The sequence below is a fragment of the Cebidichthys violaceus genome, unplaced genomic scaffold (genome assembly GCF_023349555.1).
Source record: "Cebidichthys violaceus isolate CVI_PGR_0920_01 unplaced genomic scaffold, fCebVio1.0.p SCAF_22, whole genome shotgun sequence".
In the NCBI taxonomy this organism is placed as follows: domain Eukaryota; kingdom Metazoa; phylum Chordata; class Actinopteri; order Perciformes; family Stichaeidae; genus Cebidichthys; species Cebidichthys violaceus.
In genome coordinates this window covers 5830355-5851525 of record NW_027176395.1, presented here as the reverse complement: position 1 = coordinate 5851525, position 21171 = coordinate 5830355, and the positions used below count along the sequence as shown (strand labels likewise).

Below are 21171 nucleotides of genomic sequence, written 5' to 3'. Positions count from 1 at the left end.
AAACAATCTGATCACAGCAGAATCCACCTGCAGTGACAACAAAAAACATGCAGCAGGCGTTCCACCTGTTGGACAAAGCTACTTACGGAGTACATGCTGGAGAGGTTGTTGAAAAGCTCTTGGCCTGCGCTCACTTTGTTCCTCACTCCACGTATGGTCCCGTTCTTGCTGCAGATATTAATCCGTTTGTTGCTGAAGAGCATCTCTCTCTTGGCACTCGCGTACATGAGCAGGTCATCGGGTTCGCAGCCGTTCGCGTCCACGATAGTTTCCACCGCCAGGCCGTTCAGGTGGCTGTTGGCCTCGCTGTCGGCGGGAGGCGAGCTTCCCTGCTCCGCCTCTGGGCTGCTGGCGCAGTCCGAGTCCACCGAGTCAGACGCTGAGCCGCACCAGGCCGCTTCATCCTTGAACACCTCCGCCAAGACCCGGCCGCTGTTGGCAGATGCGACTCTAAACCTAACTGTTTTCACAGTCTTTTCTTTCTCCTGTTTCAATTCTGGCCCCTCCATTGAAATACAAGACTGTCTTACATTGTTTCAGGTTCCATTCAGAAAAGCCAGACGTGCTCTTTTAGCCTCTAAGCCATAGTGGTCTGCAATTATCAAACAATAATATCTCCATTGACGTGTCAGAATGGGCTGAAAATACCCCGTGTACGAAAACTAGACACCCTAATGGTTAATAATACATGAGCGTCTGTCATGGTAACAGCTAAAAGAGGCAAACAGTAAATTGATATTACCATATGTTCAATAATTGATCAAGGTTAGTTTTCAGACAGCAGACAGGCCTGTCTTTTACTTTCAACACGTACCCTTAAAGCACTACAGATAACCTTTACAGCAGCCATACAGTCACCCTGACTGTTCCTGAATATAATACAATACAAATATAATACTATATATATATATATATATATATATATATATATATATATATATATATATATATATATATATATATATAAGAAATACAGATTCTCTATCTGCATTCAATTATTTATTTATTTAACACATTTGAAGGGTTTATTTTATGATTTGTTTGTTTATTATAATGGAATACAAATATTGCCAGAAAGCTATTTCCTTGTCAGTCATCGGACAGTAAATAGGTCTCTATAGGTTTTGATTGTTTATCATTTTTATTGGTTTGATTACCTTGTTAGTTAGCTATCTCTGAATATTTGTAATTCATATATACAATATATCTAAGAAGACTACGAGGCAACATATGGGCATCGATCCCTTATTGTCACCGACCAGGACCGAACGGCACACCTGTATTTTCACTCCGGACCTTTAGGTGGCAGTAATGCAGCTACTGACTCACCACCACCGAAGAAGCTGAAGAATCACACGTGCAACTCACTGTCAACATGGGGAAAAGGAGGCAGAATAAGCAGCTTTTCACTAATTTAACCAAAAAACAGAAGAAACACTTGAAGGAATTCGGAGAGGAGCATCCATTCCATGATGTGTAAGCAGTACAGTAAACTCCGCGCAGTTTTAAATTTATAGTTAAGCTACTTTATGTTAGCCAACTAGCTAAGTTGCCTTTAGACAACGGTGGTCACAGTCGAGACTATGAGCTTTGTGTTAGCTATATGTATACGTTACTAGTAAAAACTTAAAACTATACTGTTTGAAGGACGTCATAGACACACCAGATATGCTTTCCCTAAAATGCAATATTTAGGAATGTAGCTGTGTTATTCCCAATGTAGCTCTCAATTTCGACTTGTTAAATTGCAAACAACAACGTTACGGCACAACTGAGAAGGTCTTTGGAGATGACACGACAAAATCAAGTAGTCACATAACGTTAGCTAATGGATGTTCAATGTGAACAATGGGTAATAACCTATTAACTAGCAAACTGGCTAGGAGCAGAAAGAGTACCAGGATATCAGTTGCATCGGGACACGCGCACTATCCATAGCATATCCTTGATATTGACTGTAAGCGGGCTTAAGCAAAGTGCTTTACAAAATATAAATGGCAGACAAACAATGATACAATTATTTAAAACATTCTAAAGGTTATACCACATTGAGCAAAGGAGCATGGATGCTATCAGTACATCCTAACTCATTGCCTAGTTCTCAGAGTTATGTGTCAATTAGAAAAAGTCACAGAGCTTTAGTCTTTCTCTGTATAATCAGTAAACTGTCAACAAGCAGCCCCGAGGACCAAGACCTTTGTTTTTTAGTCAATGTTGTGGTCTTAACGGATGGTGCTAGTTGTCTCAGCCAGTGGTTCTCAACCTTTTTTCCGTGATGTACCCCCTGTGAAACATGTTTTCAGTCAAGTACCCCTTAACCAGCGCAAAGCATTTTTGGTAAAACAAAAGATCATCAGTGTCTGATTTATTAAACTGTTAACACTGAAGATTGCATTGTTTAGGATAATGAAATTGAAAAGCCTACTTAATATGAAATTCAGTTTATGAAGTTACACTTATATTTTATTGAGTATTTATTAAATAACAATTTTTCAAGGGTTTTTGAATATATTTAAAAAAAATCTCACGTACCCCCTGGAGTGCCTTCACCTACCCCCAGGGGTACATGTGACCCCATTTGAGAACCACTGGTCAAAGCGACTACATTTCCCTGTTGTTTTGTTTTTTGACAGAGTCAGTGCAAGACCTGAAAGAACTGAGATATTGGAACTGGTGAGTAGTGCTGTACAATTCCTCATGATAGAAATCATAAAATATCATTCATGCACTATGAGATCCGTAACTGTCACTACACAAGTGGTGTTTTTAGTGGTTGTAAGAAGGACCTCCTGTCTTATCAAATATATTTAAAATACATGTTTGGCCACTCAGTCGCTGATAAACTTCATTTTTGTAATGTTTTAACCATACTAATATTATAATATTACAAATTGAAAGGTGTTTTGTCCTCACCTCTGTTTCAGCCAGCAAGCCCGGAACAGTCTGACGTTGACCCTGATGAGCTGGAGGATGAGGAGGAGGAACCGGAGCAGAAAACAGCCTATCAGAAGCTTCTTTCTACTCTCAGCCAGTCAACCAGCAATGACAAGAGTGAAGAGGAGAGCACTGACGATGAAGAGGAAGAAGAAGAGGAGCTTCTTGATGAAGGTGAGTTGTTTATTTCCATCACACTTGAGGACAGTGTAGGCCAACACATTTCAGTCGACTGAGTATTGTTGTGCTTTTTATTGTAGGGGAAAGTGATGGAGTCGGTGATGACAGTGAGCATGGTGATGAAGATGAAGGGGGAGAAGACGAGCCCGAGGATGCAGATGAGGCTGTGACTGAAGCAGTAGACGGGGAGGAGAAGGCGGCAGGAGATGAGTTCGTAGACGAGGAGCATGAGACCCAGTTCTGTCTGGAGACCACCTTCACGGACGAAGGAGGACAGGGGGCCGCTGAAAGCCCCGCAGAGGAGGAAGACAGCAAAGGTACTGCTACTACTGTTCAGAAAATTCAGTCATTAGTTTTGTCAGATTTATCACCCTATGTTCCCTGTAACCTTTAACAGATGCATTTTATTTTAATTATTTTTCAAAATAGTTGTCTTGCTTGCTCAATTATAAAAGTTGAAGAATACGATTTGATGGAGGAATGTCTTACAGTTTTTTTTTCTGTACACGCAGACATGTTTCTACAGCATTTATACACAGAGCTTGGGGAACAGGATGTGCAGAAGATAACATCTGGCAGCAAAGCCAAGGCTCAGATCACGGTATTAAATTCACAGTTTTGCAAAATTGACCAACTTTTACATTAGAATACATTTTAACTACATTTGATGTGCGTAACTATCTTTGCCTTTCCTCACATTTAGTGGCCAAAATTGGGCACTTTACTCTGTACCTTTCCCCTGGAGAAGTTTGGAGGCATCGGCCCACAAAAAGACACAAACCTGCCAGTTTTCCACAAAGTTTTGGAGACCAGCTGGAAGGATCTGAACCAGACCTGCAACCCTAAGGGGCTGGATGGGGAGATCAGCCCGCTGCAGCTTGAGCTGCTAGCGCTTATGGGCTCCTACAAGGACCTCTACCACCCAGAAACCTGTCCTGTGACCCAGGGCCCTCAGGTGTGCAGTGCATACTGCCTCCACGTGCTCAACCACGTACTGAAGGCCAACTCCCGGGTCCTGGTTCACAACGCACTGCTAAGGGAGCAGAAAACCCAAGCCAAACCTGGAGCTGAGCCGCAGGACGAACCCAGAGACCAAGGACTGACCCGGCCCAAGGTAAAGTATTTTTCAACTCTTTCGGTTGCAAATTGTGCCTGTTTTAGTCTCAAATATCAAGAGTACTGCAGTAGGAAATAAAAGTGCACAAGTGTCCCATCATGCCTCTGATGCATTGCTGATTTTGTAGTCACACATTGTACAACTTACAAATTCATTGAAACTTTGTTTTGGTGTTAAAATGCATTTTTGCAAACATTGGGGGAAATCATATGCTTTACGTGCTGCACACAAGTCTCCTTGCATGTGTGTGAGTAGAATAAAATACATTTCACCATGAACATAATCTAGTCCAGCAGTTATGTCGTATGCATGAGTGATCTGAGAGGAACTCCCTAATTGCATTAGTTGATGCTCCACCTTCAACAGAAGCACAACAGTATGGCTCACTCAGGGTTATTTAGGTAGTCCAGTACATTAATGTGATCTGCTATCATCACTTTTCTTAATATGTTCACTTAGCCACAAGTGTTCAAAAGCGCAATATTAATTCTCTTTGCTGTAATGATTGTTATAAATATGTCAGGTCCTGATCCTCGTTCCCTTCCGAGGTGGAGCTCTGCGGGTCGTCCAGACGCTCATCAGCCTGCTGGAGACCAAAGGCAAGAAGATAGTGGTCAGCAACAAGAAGAGGTTCAAGGAGGAGTTCGGCGAAGAGGCAGATGACAAGCCGCCCAATCAGCAGAGGCCAGACGATTACAGCGCCATCTTCTCGGGCAACGTGGACGATCACTTCAGGATAGGTACGGTTTAACTAACAGAAGTCAGACAATTTTTGGACAAACCACCAAGTCTTCCCGTCTGAGGTCTTGTCGCTGTCCTCTCTCCTTACCAGGTGTCTCCATTGTGAGGAGCAGCATACGCCTGTACTCCCCCTTTTATTCATCGGACATCATCATCGCGTCACCGCTGGGCCTCCGTACCATGCTGGGAGCAGAAGGAGAAAGTAAGCGAGACTTTGACTTCCTCTCCTCCATCGATCTGCTGGTGGTGGACCAGGCAGACGTCTTACTCATGCAGAACTGGGAACACGTCTTGGTAAGAACACACACCTGTTCAACATCACACATTACTGCAGGATGGCATCTCTTCAGCAGTGTTGTGTTTTTACTGTTGGGAAGGATGTGGCGCCATCTGCTGTTTACCAACAATTGTAGAATTTAATGAATCACAATATGTTATAATTTGGCATTTAGGAAATAGAAGCACTGCTGGAGAGCATTGAGCATTTCAGATTTAAGTCTGACAATTTTTGGAATCCGATTGGTTAAAATAGTCGCATTTTAAAACTCAGTTGTAATAAATACTCGAAAGCTGATATGGTTACGGTGTCTGTATAAGTTTCTGTTTTATAAAAGTTGACATCGTGCACCCCTCTACAGCATGTGATGAAGCACATGAACCTGCAGCCGCTGGACTCTCATGGAGTGGACTTCTCCAGGGTGAGGATGTGGAACCTGAACAACTGGGCCAGACACTACCGGCAGACGCTGGTGTTCAGCTCCATTCAGGACCCACAGATCACCAACATCCTCACCAAGCACTGCGCCAACTATCGTGGACAGGTACTCATTACAGTAACATTATACCTGCTCCTGAGACGGAGCATTCAGCACAAACTGTAATTTAGTTAACACATGACTAAGAGGCAGAAATGATCTCATAGATTGAGTTAATCCTCAGCGGTTGGAGCAGCACCCACACTAAGTTGTTTACTGTAGGCAGCTGGATATCTGAGGAAAGTTGTCTTCATTGCTTTTTGATTGTGTAGTTTTTAAAGTAAATTCCCTGTGTGGTTTCTGTCCCAGATTGCCACTAAGAACATGCCAAAAACGGGTTCCATTTGCCAGGTGCTGGTTCAGCTGCCTCATGTGTTTCAGATGTTCTCCTCTGACAGCTTCATGGACCACGATGCCCGGTAAGGTCTTCCCTAATGTGAATCACGTGATGCCATTACAGCCAGACAACATGTCAATGCTTAAAGATAGACCGGGGGGGTTTAAATGCTTCGGGGAGAATATCAGGTTGCCTTTGATTCAGGGAGCTACACTGTAGGCTACAACTTTCAGCCTGTGTTTGTTTACAAATCAGCAGGTTGACACCAGTAAAAGTACGGTGATTAGCCATTAGTAGTTCCTGTTTGCAGTCTATCTATGGATGTACAGACGGCTATCGCTTCAACCTCACCTGTCACCCTAGGGAGGCGAGAGATAGACATTCAGTTAACTGTTAAAGTCCCAGTGAAACTGAAGTCAGTGGTTCCTTAGTGAGGGAAATATTTGAGCAGTGTACAGTTTCTAGAGGGATTTAAATCAAATCCTTCGCCTTTGATTGGACCGCTGAAAGTGGGCGGGCTTATAGTTTAGCGCCGTACGCTATATTAGGACTGTGTGTGGAGCCACAGAGGACTGTGGCTCCACACACACCTGTCTTGTCGCTAAGAGTTGCAGATTGATTGATGGGTCAATGTCATGATATTATTGGTTGGTACTAGCTTACATAAGCACACTATCCACACATTTATTTTTTGTATATATTGTTAATAAATAGGTGCACAATATGAATGTTTTTTGTAAAACCCTTGTTTTTTATGTTATTAGCATAATGCTTTTTATTTACATTAAGGTCCAAATAAAATAACAAAACGGATAATATTATATGTAACAGATCATACGATCTTGAGGAATGCCTGGTTGATCCAAACAAAATTTAAAGTTTTTTAATTTTTTTATTTCCGCTGTTCCCCATCCTGCCTGTAGGTTTCAGTTCTTTGTAGATAAAGTGCTGCCTCAGTACAGGGACTCGGTTATGTCCCACACTCTGATCTACATCCCGTCTTACTTCGACTACATCCGGCTGCGCAACTACATGAAGAAAGAGGAGATAAACTTCACCAGCATCTGCGAGTATTCCAGCAAGTCAGAGGTGTCCCGAGCCAGACACTTCCTCCAAAAAGGGGATAAACAGTTCCTGCTCTTCACTGAACGCTTCCACTTCTACAAGAGGTCAGTACTTTTTAACTCTCCATTGGGTATCCTCACTTGTTTGATGAGCATTCTGGTGATATTTCTTCTTGGAATCACTCCAAGCAATAGTAAAGCCCTTAAAGGTTGTCTTTGTTACCTTTTTAAGAGTTAGCATATCACCAATTGCGATAAGGCGAAGGATACAGATATCCCTTAGAGATATAGAGAGTTCAAAAGTTGGACCTCTCACTTCAGGTTTTTTCAAAGTCAGCATTCAAGCCTTTTTCTCTGGTTTATTAGTGTCACGTGACGTGGTAGCCATACGCTGTAGCTTCTTCATTTAAGTCTATTGATGATTAAAACATAAAGATGTATTTAGGCTGAAATTGTACTTCAAACGAGAATGTAATTCTTTAAACTTTTCTGAAGGAATTCAGTTTCCTAAGAAAAGAGCCCAAGAATTTAAAAAGAAAATATGACTACCATAGGCAATATTGTTAGTTAAAAAAAGAATTTTGTATCAGATTGGAGGCTGCTGGGAGACATTACACACTAAAGAGTATTTTCAACTATAGATTTTGTGCGCATGAGGCTGTTTAATGCTTTTTTGTGGAGTTATCAAAATAGTGTGTAGCAGTAATCAGCAGTATAAAGTAATAATCACAACTGCTAAAAGAAACAGAAAAAGTGTAAAATACGTCATTGTTCCAGATCATATCATGTCTGCTGTTTTCCATCATACTTTCATACTCTGGCTGGTATGTCTGTAACGGGTAATAAATGACATATGTGGTATTAGAATGGTCTTAAAAAGTCTTTAATATAAATTGGTGAGCCCAGCAGAAACTCTGACCTTTCACTTCATTTTTTCTTTTTTCTTTTTTTTTTAGGTACACCATCAAAGGGATCCAGAACCTGATATTTTATGGATTGCCCTCCTTCCCCCACTTCTACAGCGAGGTGTGTAACATGCTGGCAGCGGGGGGTCGGGGGTCGGAGGCCAGCTGGACCTGCACTGCCCTGTACTCCCGCTACGATGCTCAGAAGTTAGCTGCCATCACAGGAGCCCAGCGAGCAGGACAGATGCTGCACTCCAACAAGACTGTTCACCTCTTTGTCACAGGAGGGGAAGATAAGGCTTCCTGATGGAGGTCGACAGATAAAAGAGGGACCACTGTATGAAACCATGGGAGGTGTCTACTGTACATTATTACGGTAGAAAGACCCTGGATTGAGTGTAACTACAAAGATGCTGAATGCAGGTCTGTGATCGTGGATTGCCATGTGACACATCACAGGGTAACTGGTTTGACATAAGCTAAGTGTACCACTTTGGTCAGAATGCTTTCCATTATAGTTGGACAACAAGCACAAGGAAAAACATGTTTATGGGCTTTATTTGATGTGTTGTAGGTGGAAGCTGCCCAGAAACATCAAGCCTCAGAGTGAAGAGATCATAAAACATTGTTATATTGTGTTATTATAAATCTTTGAGGTGATCACTGTGATAAGCTGTATAAGCATCACTCACTGGTTGCATGTTTGTTTCCAGATTCATCATAAAGTATAAATATTTCATTATTTTTATTATCTTCCCTATTACTTGAAAAGCAATCATATTTGTAGCAATACCTGTCCTGAAGATGCTGAAATGATCGATATCAGTTTTTATGATTGTTAGTATGGTGGCATACCCAAAATAAAAGTGTCTAAAATGAATCATGGGTGTGTTTTCTTTGTTATCTATGTCTTATCTATGACTTATCTAAGTATTTTAGGAATTTGAAGCCAGAGGAATTTAGAGTGTATAGGGCAAATGTTCTGGCACACAATCCCTGCAAAATGTTTTGATTCAACATAGGGGAAGAGAGTGAGAGGATGTCACAGGTCTAATTTGTTCACTTCTGGCTCCAGCTTACTCGGGTGTTCTGCATCTCTAACCTGAAACAAAAACAAAGATATGGCCAACGGCATAAATTCTCCCCTTTAAAAGAAGATAAGGTACAAAGTGGTACAAAGCCAAACTGGCTCTGTTAAATACACCTAACCATGTAATTATTAACTCCCTGAGTTGCTGCAAGAGTGACTTTGGCCACATGATTATGGTGGGTTCTCCATTGCTAAAGGTGCCGGACAACAGCTATGGACGACAAGACACAGAAGCTGAACCTGAAGCGGGAAGTAGGGCTGGTGGGAGCCGTGTCCCTCATTGCCGGGACAATGATTGGATCTGGGATCTTCATGTCCCCTCAGACGGTGCTCTATTCTATCGGAAGCCCTGGAGCCAGTTTGGTTGTGTGGGCGTGCTGTGGTTTACTGGCGATACTGGCGTCTTTCTGCTACGCTGAGCTGGGAACTGTCATAAGAGAATCCGGGGGGGAGTACATCTACATCCTCAGGACTTCAGGTCCAGTCGTCGCCTTCATGTTAATCTTCAGCTCTGTGTTATTTGTGAGACCTGCTGGCGTTGCTGGCATCTCGCTGAGTTTTGCTCAGTATGTCGTGGCTCCTTTCTACTCAGACTGCCCCCCTCCGGTGCTGCTGGTGAAGGGCGTAGCAGCAGTTGCGATCATAGTGCTCGCCACGGTGAACTGCCTCAATGTTCGCTTTTCAATGTCAGTCCAAGTGGTTTTTATGATGTTCAAGGTTCTGGCCCTGGCAGTCATTATAATTGGAGGTTTGGTGATGCTCATCAGAGGGCACACCGAAAACTTTGAAGACTCCTTTGAAAACACAAATCTGGCCATCAGTCCAATTGGTATTGCTTTCTACCAAGGACTGTGGTCTTATGATGGCTGGAACAATCTGAATTATGTTACTGAAGAGTTAAAACGTCCAGAGGTAAGTCAAATACATGGGGTTTCATTGGAATTATCTCAGTGGTATTGTGCCAGTGTTATTGAATTGAAGTTATTGTGTTGGACCAATGAGTAATCCATCAAGACATTTTGGCACTGGATGTTCCCCTAAAGAAATAAAGTGCTAAATGTTTTCTCAGAGATAAAAAAAAAAAAGTTGATGATTATGAGTGAAGTATGTAGGTTTATTACCAGGTTATTTAAACCATGAACCGCTCAAGTATGGATAATACATTTGAATGTTTAAACTTTTATATCAGCTACCCACATGACTTTACATAGTAAACATCATCAACATAAGTATCTCAGGATAACGGTGGCAGACAAGCACCCAGTTGTCCGTAGCCAACAATGCTATTTGTACCCGACCCAGGAACCCATTAGACACTCTATGTGGACATGTAGCCTACTGTAGGCTATATATATTCTACTTAATCCTAACCAACTGCGACGGAAAACTGAAAATAATAACGACAAAAATAAATGAGTCAGCAAGGTTTAAAAAATAGGCTTCTCACAGGACTTGCATCCAGCACCTGTGGGTGAAAGTTCTGAATTTGACTCGTTCATCCACCACAACCTACTCCCTAAACATACTTTGCCTCTCTTTATACTACAACTACTGTTACTTCTACCACTGCTACTGAATCTTTCGGCTAGCTAACAATTGCTAAATCAAGTAGCATATTTAACCTGACCTTGTGTAAAGAGCCGAATAGCTGCCATGTGACTATTCTCACCCAGGTGCAAATAGACACTAAATTAAAGAACACAAGAATACTTGCAAAAAACAGATGAGTCAGCTTCAAGTGTTGTAGGTAAATTGTAGCTAAGGGGTTGTTTGAGGCCTATGCTATGGAGCAGTTATCAAAAATTGGAGAATGTTTTGTTGATTTGCCTGAGCATTGGCACAAAACAGTAATTTGTCTTTTTGGCAAGAATGTCTGGTTGAGCTGGACTTGTAGGGCTAATGACTGCCAAGGATGGGTTATAGGGAAAGAGGACTGTACTGATATCAGACAATTAATTCCATCAGGGTGACCATCCTTTGGAGTATGTTGCCTGCACTGGTTCAAACTGCCCCTTGCACTTCTGTGGTTTCTTTTTAAGTATCAGTTCAGACCGGCATGAATTTAGTTGATCTGGGTTTCAGGTCCCAAGTGGTCCTTGTAAAAATTCTCAGTGTGGTTTGGACTGTTTTACCTTGGAGTCTTTGTTGCCGTTTTCCTCTGATACTGACACTGGAGGTTGTGCTCTAGTTCAGCTGACCCTTCCCGTCCCTCTGCAAAACGTTTTGTGACTAAAACATTTGGTGCAAGAATACGTTGCTTTTGTAGCACATCCCTCTCTGTGGGTTGAGGGAGTAGAATTAACAAGGAGTGGGGATTTTGTTGGTGATCGTATTTGATCTGAATTTCTTCATACTCTTGTGATGCTGCTTTCCAGGTTACCCTCTGGCAACATTGCAAGTCCGTTGTGAAAACTCTTACAGATAATTTCTGTCTTCTGCTTCAAGGGGTTTTAAGGCAGTTGTTTGACTGCATTCTACAGACTATTTATATGTAGTCTTGATGATCATGTCTTGGCACTGCCTTCTGTAATGGGTTTTCCCTTTCATTCCATATCACAGCATAAAAGTGGCATGTCACGCCTTGCTCTGATGTAAAGGGGCCGATAGTCCATGTATAGTATAAACTGTAAATGATTTTGAGGAGACAGTAGCAGTGAGACAATGGAGAGCAACTCAGACAGACTCAATCTGAAGAGGGAAGTGGGGATTATAGGAGCTGTGTCATTCATTGCTGGAACCATTATAGGATCCGGGATTTTCATATCCCCCCAGTTTGTGCTGTCTGCCATCGGCAGCCCCGGGGCCAGCTTTGTTATATGGGCTTTCTGTGGGTTGATAGCCATGCTGGCGGGGCTCTGTTATGCTGAACTGGGAACAGTCATACCAGAGTCTGGAGGAGAGTTTGTCTACATTCTGCGGACAGCAGGGAAAGTGGTCGCCTTTACGTTTGTCCTCAGCTTCATCGCTGTCATGAGGCCTGCCAGTGCCACAGGAGTTGCCCTGAGTTTTGCTGAATACGTCGTGGCCCCCTTTTACAGTGGATGCAACCCTCCGCAATTGGTGTTGAAGTTGGTTGCTGCAGGAGCTATCATGGTGCTGGCCGCAGTCAACTGTATGAGCGTCCGCTTGGCCACCGCCATCCAGGTGGTTTCCATGGTAGTCAAACTGCTGGCACTGGCCGTGATCATATTGGGAGGTGTTGTGATGCTTTTCCAGGGACACACTGAGAACTTTGAGAACTCCTTCGAGGGAACAATTGTTGATGTCAGCTCCATTGGCATTGCTTTCTATCAGGGCTTGTGGTCTTATGGTGGTTGGAACACTTTGAATTATCTAACTGAGGAGCTGAAACATCCAGAAGTAAGACTTTCACTGTTTTTACAATGAACTTTCATGCTCAAGAGTTACTATACGCAAGAGATAGACTTTAGACTTTTAGACTTAAAACTTTATCTTTAACATTTGTCACCATAGAGCTGTACATGTCAGACAATAATACATTCAACGGCACAACAGTACCAACATACAATGACAGTCCACATCTACTCAGCAAGGTTTTTGGTTTAAGGCAGCTATGGCTGCAGGGATCAGGATTTTCCCAAAGAATACTTTTAACATTAGCACCTTAGACCTTCACCTACTGTATGGGTTAGTTTATGTAACAGAAGCTATACCATTACACAAAGATAGCTGTGTAATTGTAAAGTAATAATAATCTTGCAGAGCTGTATGCAGTCATTTACGAGCTTGACAAATCCTTGTTAACACACATTTGTATATTGAAAAAGATTACCACTGCCTTTTAATCAGTTACTGCCAAAAGTCATCTGATGTCAGAAGTTGCTGGGAGCCCTCTGTAGGGTAGAACCTGCTGTCTCACCATAGATCTGGGCATATAACTTTTTTATCAGTTTAATTATTAGTTTATTAAATTACTTTGTATTTCCTCTGGAAATTGCTCCCCTATTCTGGTGTAGGGGATAATTCACTTTTCCTGGCTTCATCAGACCGTAAATTGGGGTGCATCTTAGGATGATTGAAGGCAGTGTGAAGTGGCAGGAAAGAGAACCACCATCTCCAAGTAGAAGGCCATGGTATTCTGCTGGAAAAGAGCAGGTTGGGATGAGTTGCTGCTTGAGCAAAGGAGTTCAAATATTTTTGGGTCCTCTTGCTCTCAAGTGAGACGGGAGCTGATCCTCAAGGCGAAGCCCTCAATTTACCAGTACATTTATATTCCAATAATCACCTTCGGGTTGTGATCAAAAGAGTGAATCACTGATACAAGAATCCACAATGATTTTTTCCCTCACAGACTGATTGGGCTCACTCTAGTGGTAGCTTGAGGAACTTGTCCTCCAGATGGAGCTTGAAGCAGAACCATTGCTATTTCCAATTAAAGGGAGCCAGTTGAGGTGAAAAGCACTTTTCATAAAAGTGTCCCAAACTTAAGACAGTACGGCTACAACAAAAATCCATGAAGCAGTGGTTTAACAACCGCCATCAGGAGTTTGCCATCAGAAAACCATATTAAATAAATACCAGACGGGCCAGCTTGTGTCAATTAGGCTGGTGATATCTCAGGCTTCCATAGCTTGTAAGATAGAGCGAAACACATCAACAAACTGTGGGTTCATTTTTGCCATTTTTTGGAGTAATTGTATTGAGTATTAGTCGATCCCCTGGTGACATTAACCTATCAACAGAGGATTTACAGTACTTACAGTACTAAAATGTGGTGTAAGTGATATGTTAGTCATTATTGTTCTATTATTAATTTGTTTGTAATTTGCCATGTGTATATATTTATTTATTCCTCTGTCAGATGGGAGCCCTAACACAGACCACTCACATTAAGGTGGGAAAAGGAGCATTACAATTCCTGAATGAAAAAAAATGCAGTTGGAGAAAATGTCTGTTCAGTGGACTAGGGCTGTCATAATTGGCCAAAAGTGACGCTGAAATATTTGTTCTCTAAATACACAAATGTTCAAACTAATTTATCTATTCTACAATCTAGTCTTGCACATTATCTGTTTTGTTTTGTACTATTCAAATTAACTAAATTAAATAAATTAAGATTTAAAATATTTGTTGACAGCCCTACAATTGACATACCATTACAAATAACAGGACTGTGAGAAGTGAAATTAGCTAAAATATATTTAATATCATAATTCAATTTGTCCTTGTAAAGACAAGCTGAATAATCTAATTATTAGTCTTACACTGCCAGAGCAATAACCTCGGAACAAGCAGTATTTTAGAGATTTTGTTAATTTTTTTTGTATACAAACTCATGAAAAATTGACCTACCACTGATTTAGACACAAACTCATTAATATCAATGAAGCTTTGCTGTAAAAGGGGAAAGCATGATTGTCTGTGAAGACAGCGTGAAGTTATGAGCAAAGTCAAAGTCTACGTGTTGGCTTAGTGGCTATTTAAGGAGGGTTTTACTTCCTGTTGAGCATGGCTTTAACATTACCCAACATTTATCAGTTCATTTACAGCCAGGTATCTGTGTGTCCAGTGTCCTCTGCGAATGCCTTTGAAGACGCAGCAGCTTTCAAACGATGACGAGCGACACACAGAGACTCAATCTGAAGAGGGAAGTGGGGATTATAGGAGCTGTGTCATTCATTGCTGGAACCATGATAGGATCCGGGATTTTCATGTCCCCCCAGTTTGTGCTGTCTGCCATCGGCAGCCCCGGGGCCAGCTTTGTTATATGGACTTTCTGTGGGTTGATAGCCATGCTTGGGGGGCTCTGTTATGCTGAACTGGGCACAGTCATACCAGAGTCTGGAGCGGAATATATCTACATGCTGTGGACAGCAGGGAAAGTGGTCGCCTTTATGTTTGTCTTCAGCTTCATTATTGTCATGAGGCCTGCCAGTGCCACAGGTATTGCCCTGGGTTTGGCTGAATATGTCTTGGCCCCCTTTTACAGTGGATGCACGCCTCCACAACTCGTGGTAAAATGCGTGGCTGCAGGAATTATCATGGTGCTGGCCATAGTCAACTGTCTGAGCGTCCGCTTGGCCACCGCCATCCAGGTGGTTTCCATGGTAGTCAAACTGCTGGCACTGGCTGTGATCATATTGGGAGGTGTTGTGATGCTTTTCCAGGGACACACTGAGAACTTTAAGAACTCCTTCGAGGGAACGAATGTTGATGTCAGCTCCATTGGCATTGCTTTCTATCAGGGCTTGTGGTCTTATGAAGGTTGGAACACTTTGAATTTTCTTACTGAGGAGCTGAAACATCCAGAAGTAAGAGTTTACTGTGATCAATTCAAAGATACATTTATGCTGTTGGAAAATTAAGAGAGGATATACTTATGCAATCAACTATGCAATCTACTCAGACTGTAGATCTACAATCAAGATTTTGCATCATTCTCTTCACTCATTGTTTTTTGATTTTTGTTGGGAAATCCATTACTCATCAATCACAATGAGCTGCTTTCTACTGTCTCTTAACCAGTTATTGTGTCTGAGAATTGTATATCACTTTTTTATCAGGGTGTCTCCTCTGTAAGGATGAATAACTACGGTATTTTCATCATCATCTCTCTGATCTACGTGACAACATTGCAGTCAAGGAACCTGAAGCTCTGAAAATGAAGCTGGAAATTGGTTTGATTGGAGGTGTTGCACTAGTTTCTGGAACTATGATCAGATCTGGTATATTCATGTCCCCACAGTTTGTATTGGCATAAGTGGGAGGCACTGGAACAGGACTGGTGAACTGGGCTCTCTGAGCTATTTTTGCAATGCTGTCATATGTTAAGCTTGGCACATTTAATTTCTGAATTTGGTGGGGACTTTGTCCAAATACTGAGGATCTATGGTTCATGTCCTGCTTTCTTTGCAGCTGTCACTTTTATCCTGGTTGTGAAGGCCCTGGTCAAGGATTTTGGTCTTACGCTGGCTGGTACAACTTGAACTATGTCACAGAGGAGCTGAAATGGCGGTGAGGCTGTAAAGAGCTGGACTGTGCCTGTGTGCTTAAGTGAGTTAATAATAGCATTATAAGTTGCTTTCAGATACAGTTGTGTCTCTAGTGACCTGACAGATGATACCTTGATAAAGATTATGCTGGACAGATGTGTCCAAATGGTCACAGGTGTCAGTGTTAAGTTGCATGAGGACACTCAGGGTGTGATTGTTGCCACAATTGTTATCTTATCTAACTGTCATAAAGGTGTGTGTGTGCCAGTATTGTTATCATGTGAATGTTTGCAGTGAATACAAAATGTGCCAATACAGCAACCAGAGGCAGTTGAAAGGTCACAGAAAAGTTTTAGGGAGAAAATGCAGGTTACATAGACAGTTTTCAATCACCGCAGACTTTTTAAGGCAGTTAGAAGTTAAGATGTTCATGATTTTTTTTTTTTTTTCTCACACATTTCCTGTAGATCTGGGCTGTATTTTTATGATGGAAAATTCAAAGTGATACCGAAATACAAACAATAAAAGTAAATAATTTTCAAGTTATTGACAATAATTCAATTTTTTGCAGTTTAACACTTACTTAGCATGGCAAATCAAACAGATTCACTAGCTTTATGTAGCACCTAGCCCTGCTTTATAATCAAAAAAGACATTGAAAACTCACTTTCTACAATATGTGACATAAATCCATTTTGTTGTTGCTTTACAAACTTAATCTCTTATGCAGTTGATTCATTGGGAAATGTTCTGTGGCAAAAATTCCAAAAGATTTGTAAAGTGGTCACCTTATATGTTTGTCTTCAGCTTCATTATTGTCATGAGGCCTGCTAGTGCCACAGGAATTGCTCTGAGTTTTGCTGAATATGTCTTGGCCCCCTTTTACAGTGGATGCACCCCTCCACAACTCGTGGTAAAATGCGTGGCTGCAGGAATTATCATGGTGCTGGCCATAGTCAACTGTCTGAACGTCCGCTTGGCCACCGCCATCCAGGTGGTTTCCATGGTAGTCAAACTGCTGGCACTGGCCGTGATCATATTGGGAGGTGTTGTGATGCTTTTCCAGGGACACACTGAGAACTTTAAGAACTCCTTCGAGGGAACAAATGTTGATGTCAGCTCCATTGGCATTGCTTTCTATCAGGGCTTGTGGTCCTATGATGTTTGGAACAGTTTGAATTTTCTTACTGAGAAGCTGAAACATCCAGAGGTAAAAACAACTGTTCACTTATCATCAGTTTAAGAAACATTTATGCTGTTGGCCAATAGAGAGATGATATACTTATGCAATCAACGTAGAGTGTAGATCTATAATCAAAATCTTACATCTTTCTTATCACTCTGTTTATTGAATTTGTTGGGAAATGAATGGAGTTGCCTCTGCTGTTTTGATACAAGAATAATCATATCTAGATAATGGATTTACAACTACAGTGGATTTAATATTAAATCTAAGTAACACATTGAGCTGTTTTTATTGTTTCTTAACCAGTTATTGTGTGTGAGATGTATCACTTATTTACCAGGGTGTGTCCTCTGTAAGGGTGAATACCAACAACAGTATTTTCATCATCTCTCCGATCTACGACTAACAACATGGCGGTCAAGGAACCTGAAGCTCTGAAAATGAAGCGGGAAATTGGTCTTATTGGAGGTGTTGCACTAGTTTCTGGAACTATGATCGGATCCGGAATATTCATGTCCCCACAGTTTGTATTGGCTTACGTGGGAAGCCCTGGGGCCAGTCTGGTGATCTGGGCTCTCTCGGGACTTGTAGCAATATTTGCAGCGCTGTCCTATGCTGAGCTTGGGACAGTCATTTCTGAATCTGGTGGGGACTTCATCTACATACTGAGGATCTATGGTTCATGCCCTGCGTTCTTTGCAGCAGTCACTTTTATCCTGGTTGTGAAGCCTTTCAGCATTGCAGCAATGGCAATTAGTATTGCAGAGTATGCTCTAGCACTCTTTTACACAGGCTGCCATCCTCCTCAGCTAGTGGTGAAGTGTGCTGCAGCTTTTGTTATACTGGTTGTTGCCATGATCAACATCTTGAATTCTCGGATTGCCGTCAGAATCCAAGTGGTCTTCTTGGTGGCCAAGGTGCTGGCATTGACATTCATCGTGATTGGGGGAATAGTGGAGCTCTTACAGAGCAGCAGTGTCATTGTGGAAAATTTGAAAGTTGAGAATGCATTTAAAGGCACTCAGTACTCTTTAAGCACTCTAGGAATGGCTATTTATCAAGGACTCTGGTCTTACGCTGGCTGGTACAACTTGAACTATGTCACAGAGGAGCTGAAACGACCGGAGGTGAGGCAGTAAAGAGGTGGATTGTGCATCTTTGCTTAAGTGAGTTAGTAATAGCATTATTGCAAGTTGTTTTCAAATTGACCCTCTCCCCTGACAGATGATACCTTGATAAAGATTGTGCTGGAAAGATGTGTCCAAACAGTCACAGCTGTCAGTGCTAAGTCCCATGAAGACACTCAGAGTGTGATAGTTTCCTGCAATAGTTTTCTTATGTAACTGTGATAAAGGTGTGTGTGTGCCAGTATTGTTGTCATTTGGATGTTTGCAGTGAATACAAAATGTAGCAATACAGCAACCAGAGGCAGTTGAAAGGTCACAGAAAAGTTTTAGGGAGAAAATGCAGGTCACAGACTCACCATTTCTGTCGATCTGGGCTGTATTTTTTTATGGTGTAAAGTTCAAATGGATGATTTAATGCAAACAATGATTATAGACAGTCACAGGCCAGTACATTTTCTGTTCTTTTTCAAGAAGACATTTACCTTAATAGAGCTCACTTAAATCACTTTTTTGTGACATCTCTCATACTGTTGCTTTATTTGGGAAATGTTTGGGGCCATACATTTAGAAAATGTTTGTGGAGAAAGCATGAAAATAGTGTTAATGTCAATAAATGTTTTCAACCTGATGTCAATCCCTTTTTTCAGTGCCAATAGTTTCCATTGTGCAAGCTTGTACACATTAACCAGAACATAAAAGTGATTTGGTTTTCTTTCAGGTGAATCTTCCTAGGGCTCTTGTAATAGCCATTTCTCTGGTGACTGGCTTATATCTGCTGGTGAATGTGAGCTACCTGACGGTAATGACGCCGAGAGAGCTCATGTCCTCCAACGCAGTAGCAGTAACCTGGGGGTAAGACAGCACTTGATAGATTAATACGTATTCTGCTGTTTCTTGCTGTTAAAATTACAATGTTTTAAAGGAGCATCAAAGAAGTCCTCTACCAATTTAGCATTGAACTCCTGTGACATAATCAGACTCACTGTGTTTTTTTTAGTATCAAATCGATTCAGCAGAACTAGAGATGGTGTCTTTTTTTGTTCCTCGCATCTTTCTTAATTGTCAAAGCCTGGTGCCTACTTTTCCCACAATGCAACATGGCCACAGACAGTTCGGTCAGAGATTCGGGTGTGTTATGCTATTAGCGGCCAATGTAGCCTCGAGCCGCTACCCTAAAGCCGAGATGAGGAGCGCTACGGAAGTATGATAAACTCATATCTTTTTATCTCCATGCCACTCGATTCCTTTCATTTTCAAACTTGTAATCTTCTGCCCAGACTGACGGTGGCAGGGAATCTATCAGATTCCACACAGCCCCCTCTGGAGCCACAAATATCTTCATACAACTTCTTTCACATATGCAGTAGTGCTCCCCAAAACCTGTACTTTGATGTGTAAAAATCGGTTCCCCTTTAACTGGAAAATAACTTTTGAATGTCCCCCTGTCATCAACCTGGAGCAGAAGCACATCAGGAGAGCTTAACATGCATTTATTAGAAGAATTCATTATACACTTCACATAAACACAGTTACATGTCAGCAAATCTGAGAGAGTTTATGAATCAAGAATAACCTTTTGAAAAGTAATCTGAATAATGTATCCAAGCCCTGTGATGAACTTTCTTTGTGTAACAGGCGGCTTTTAATTGGAAACGGTGCTCTTGCAGCTTTTGTTGAGAACTTCCTCCTTTTTCCAAAGGAATAAGGTGTTAGGAAGCTGGGGCTGGATCATGTCTGTGGCCGCAGCGTTGTCTGCTTTCGGTTCACTGAATGGGACGTTCTTCAGTGGTGGCCGCGTGTGCTTCGTTGCGGCCAGGGAGGGACACATGGTGAGAGGCTCTTCTTGTGATCATATTGTCCAGCACGAGACTGTTGACTCAGACTTTTCACTCAGACCCGTGTTCTCTTTGTAGCCAGATATTCTGGCCATGGCTCACATCCACAGACTGACTCCGTCTCCGGCCCTGATCTTCACCACCATCGTCTCTCTTCTGGTGCTGATCCCCGGAGACTTCCAGAGCATTGTCAACTACTTCAGGTGAGTAGGATTTTGCATGTATTTACTGTTGACATTTCTTCTGCATTACTTGTATAAAGAATTGTTTGTATTTGTCTTCATTGCCGTTGTCAGTTTCACTGCCTGGTTTTTCTATGGCATCACCCTGTCTGGACTGCTCTATCTCAAGATTAAGAAGCCGGAGCTCCCCAGGCCGTACAAGGTCAGTGTCACACACATTCACTCTCATCATAAAAAAAAGAACATTTGTCTTTTCATTAACACTGGAGGAGAATCACCTTGTGCCTGTCCCTTCTCTCTCCACAGGTGCCCATCATACTCCCCATACTGGTCATCATTGTGGCAGTATTCCTTGTGCTGGCACCCATCGTAGACAATCCTCAGATTGAATACCTCTATGTGACTTTGTTTATCTTCAGTGGAGCTATAGTCTACATACCCTTCATCCATTACAAGCTCTGCCCGGGCCTGTTGACCAAGTTAACAGTGTTTCTGCAGCTGTTCTTGGAGGTCGCACCAGCAGAGAAGAACCTGTGATTTTGGCAGAAGGAATGAAACATTGCAGTTTATATTTTATACAAACCTAGTGTTACCTCCCATTTCTCATTGATAACTTGGGTTGTGCGTTTGACTGTCTTTGAATTTTAGCAATCTATGTATATTTGTAGAGGTTCCTAGTCAATTTAAAGAGCACATGAAAGAAATATTCTGAAATAAATTGTTTTCAAAAGGTGAAATATTTTTTTTGGAAATCTTAAAAAATGT

The 21171-nt window shown here is 41.8% G+C and overlaps 2 protein-coding genes across 4 annotated transcripts; both read left to right on the top strand.

Annotated features, from left to right (window-relative positions):
* Positions 1-1352: 1352 nt before the first annotated feature.
* Positions 1353-8913, top strand: utp25 (UTP25 small subunit processor component). Its single transcript, XM_068717724.1, has 12 exons — positions 1353-1476; positions 2634-2673; positions 2925-3108; positions 3195-3431; positions 3627-3715; positions 3818-4228; positions 4755-4971; positions 5064-5266; positions 5611-5793; positions 6037-6146; positions 6988-7233; positions 8085-8913. The coding sequence occupies exons 1-12, from the start codon at positions 1376-1378 to the stop codon at positions 8338-8340; spliced, it is 2277 nt and encodes a 758-aa protein (XP_068573825.1). The 5' UTR covers positions 1353-1375; the 3' UTR covers positions 8341-8913.
* Positions 8914-9299: 386 nt separating this feature from the next.
* Positions 9300-21143, top strand: zmp:0000001267 (b(0,+)-type amino acid transporter 1). 3 transcript variants are annotated; one of them, XM_068717681.1, is made up of 6 exons: positions 9300-10035; positions 19108-19241; positions 20089-20218; positions 20303-20427; positions 20521-20608; positions 20713-21143. In XM_068717681.1, exons 1-6 carry the CDS (start codon positions 9337-9339, stop codon positions 20941-20943), a joined length of 1407 nt encoding a protein of 468 aa, XP_068573782.1. In that variant the 5' UTR covers positions 9300-9336; the 3' UTR covers positions 20944-21143. The 3 variants fall into 3 exon arrangements, with proteins under 3 accessions (XP_068573782.1, XP_068573784.1, XP_068573781.1); XM_068717683.1 differs by lacking the exon at positions 9300-10035 and adding an exon at positions 14629-15395; XM_068717680.1 differs by lacking the exon at positions 9300-10035 and adding an exon at positions 15767-18389.
* The last annotated feature ends 28 nt before the right edge of the window (positions 21144-21171 follow it).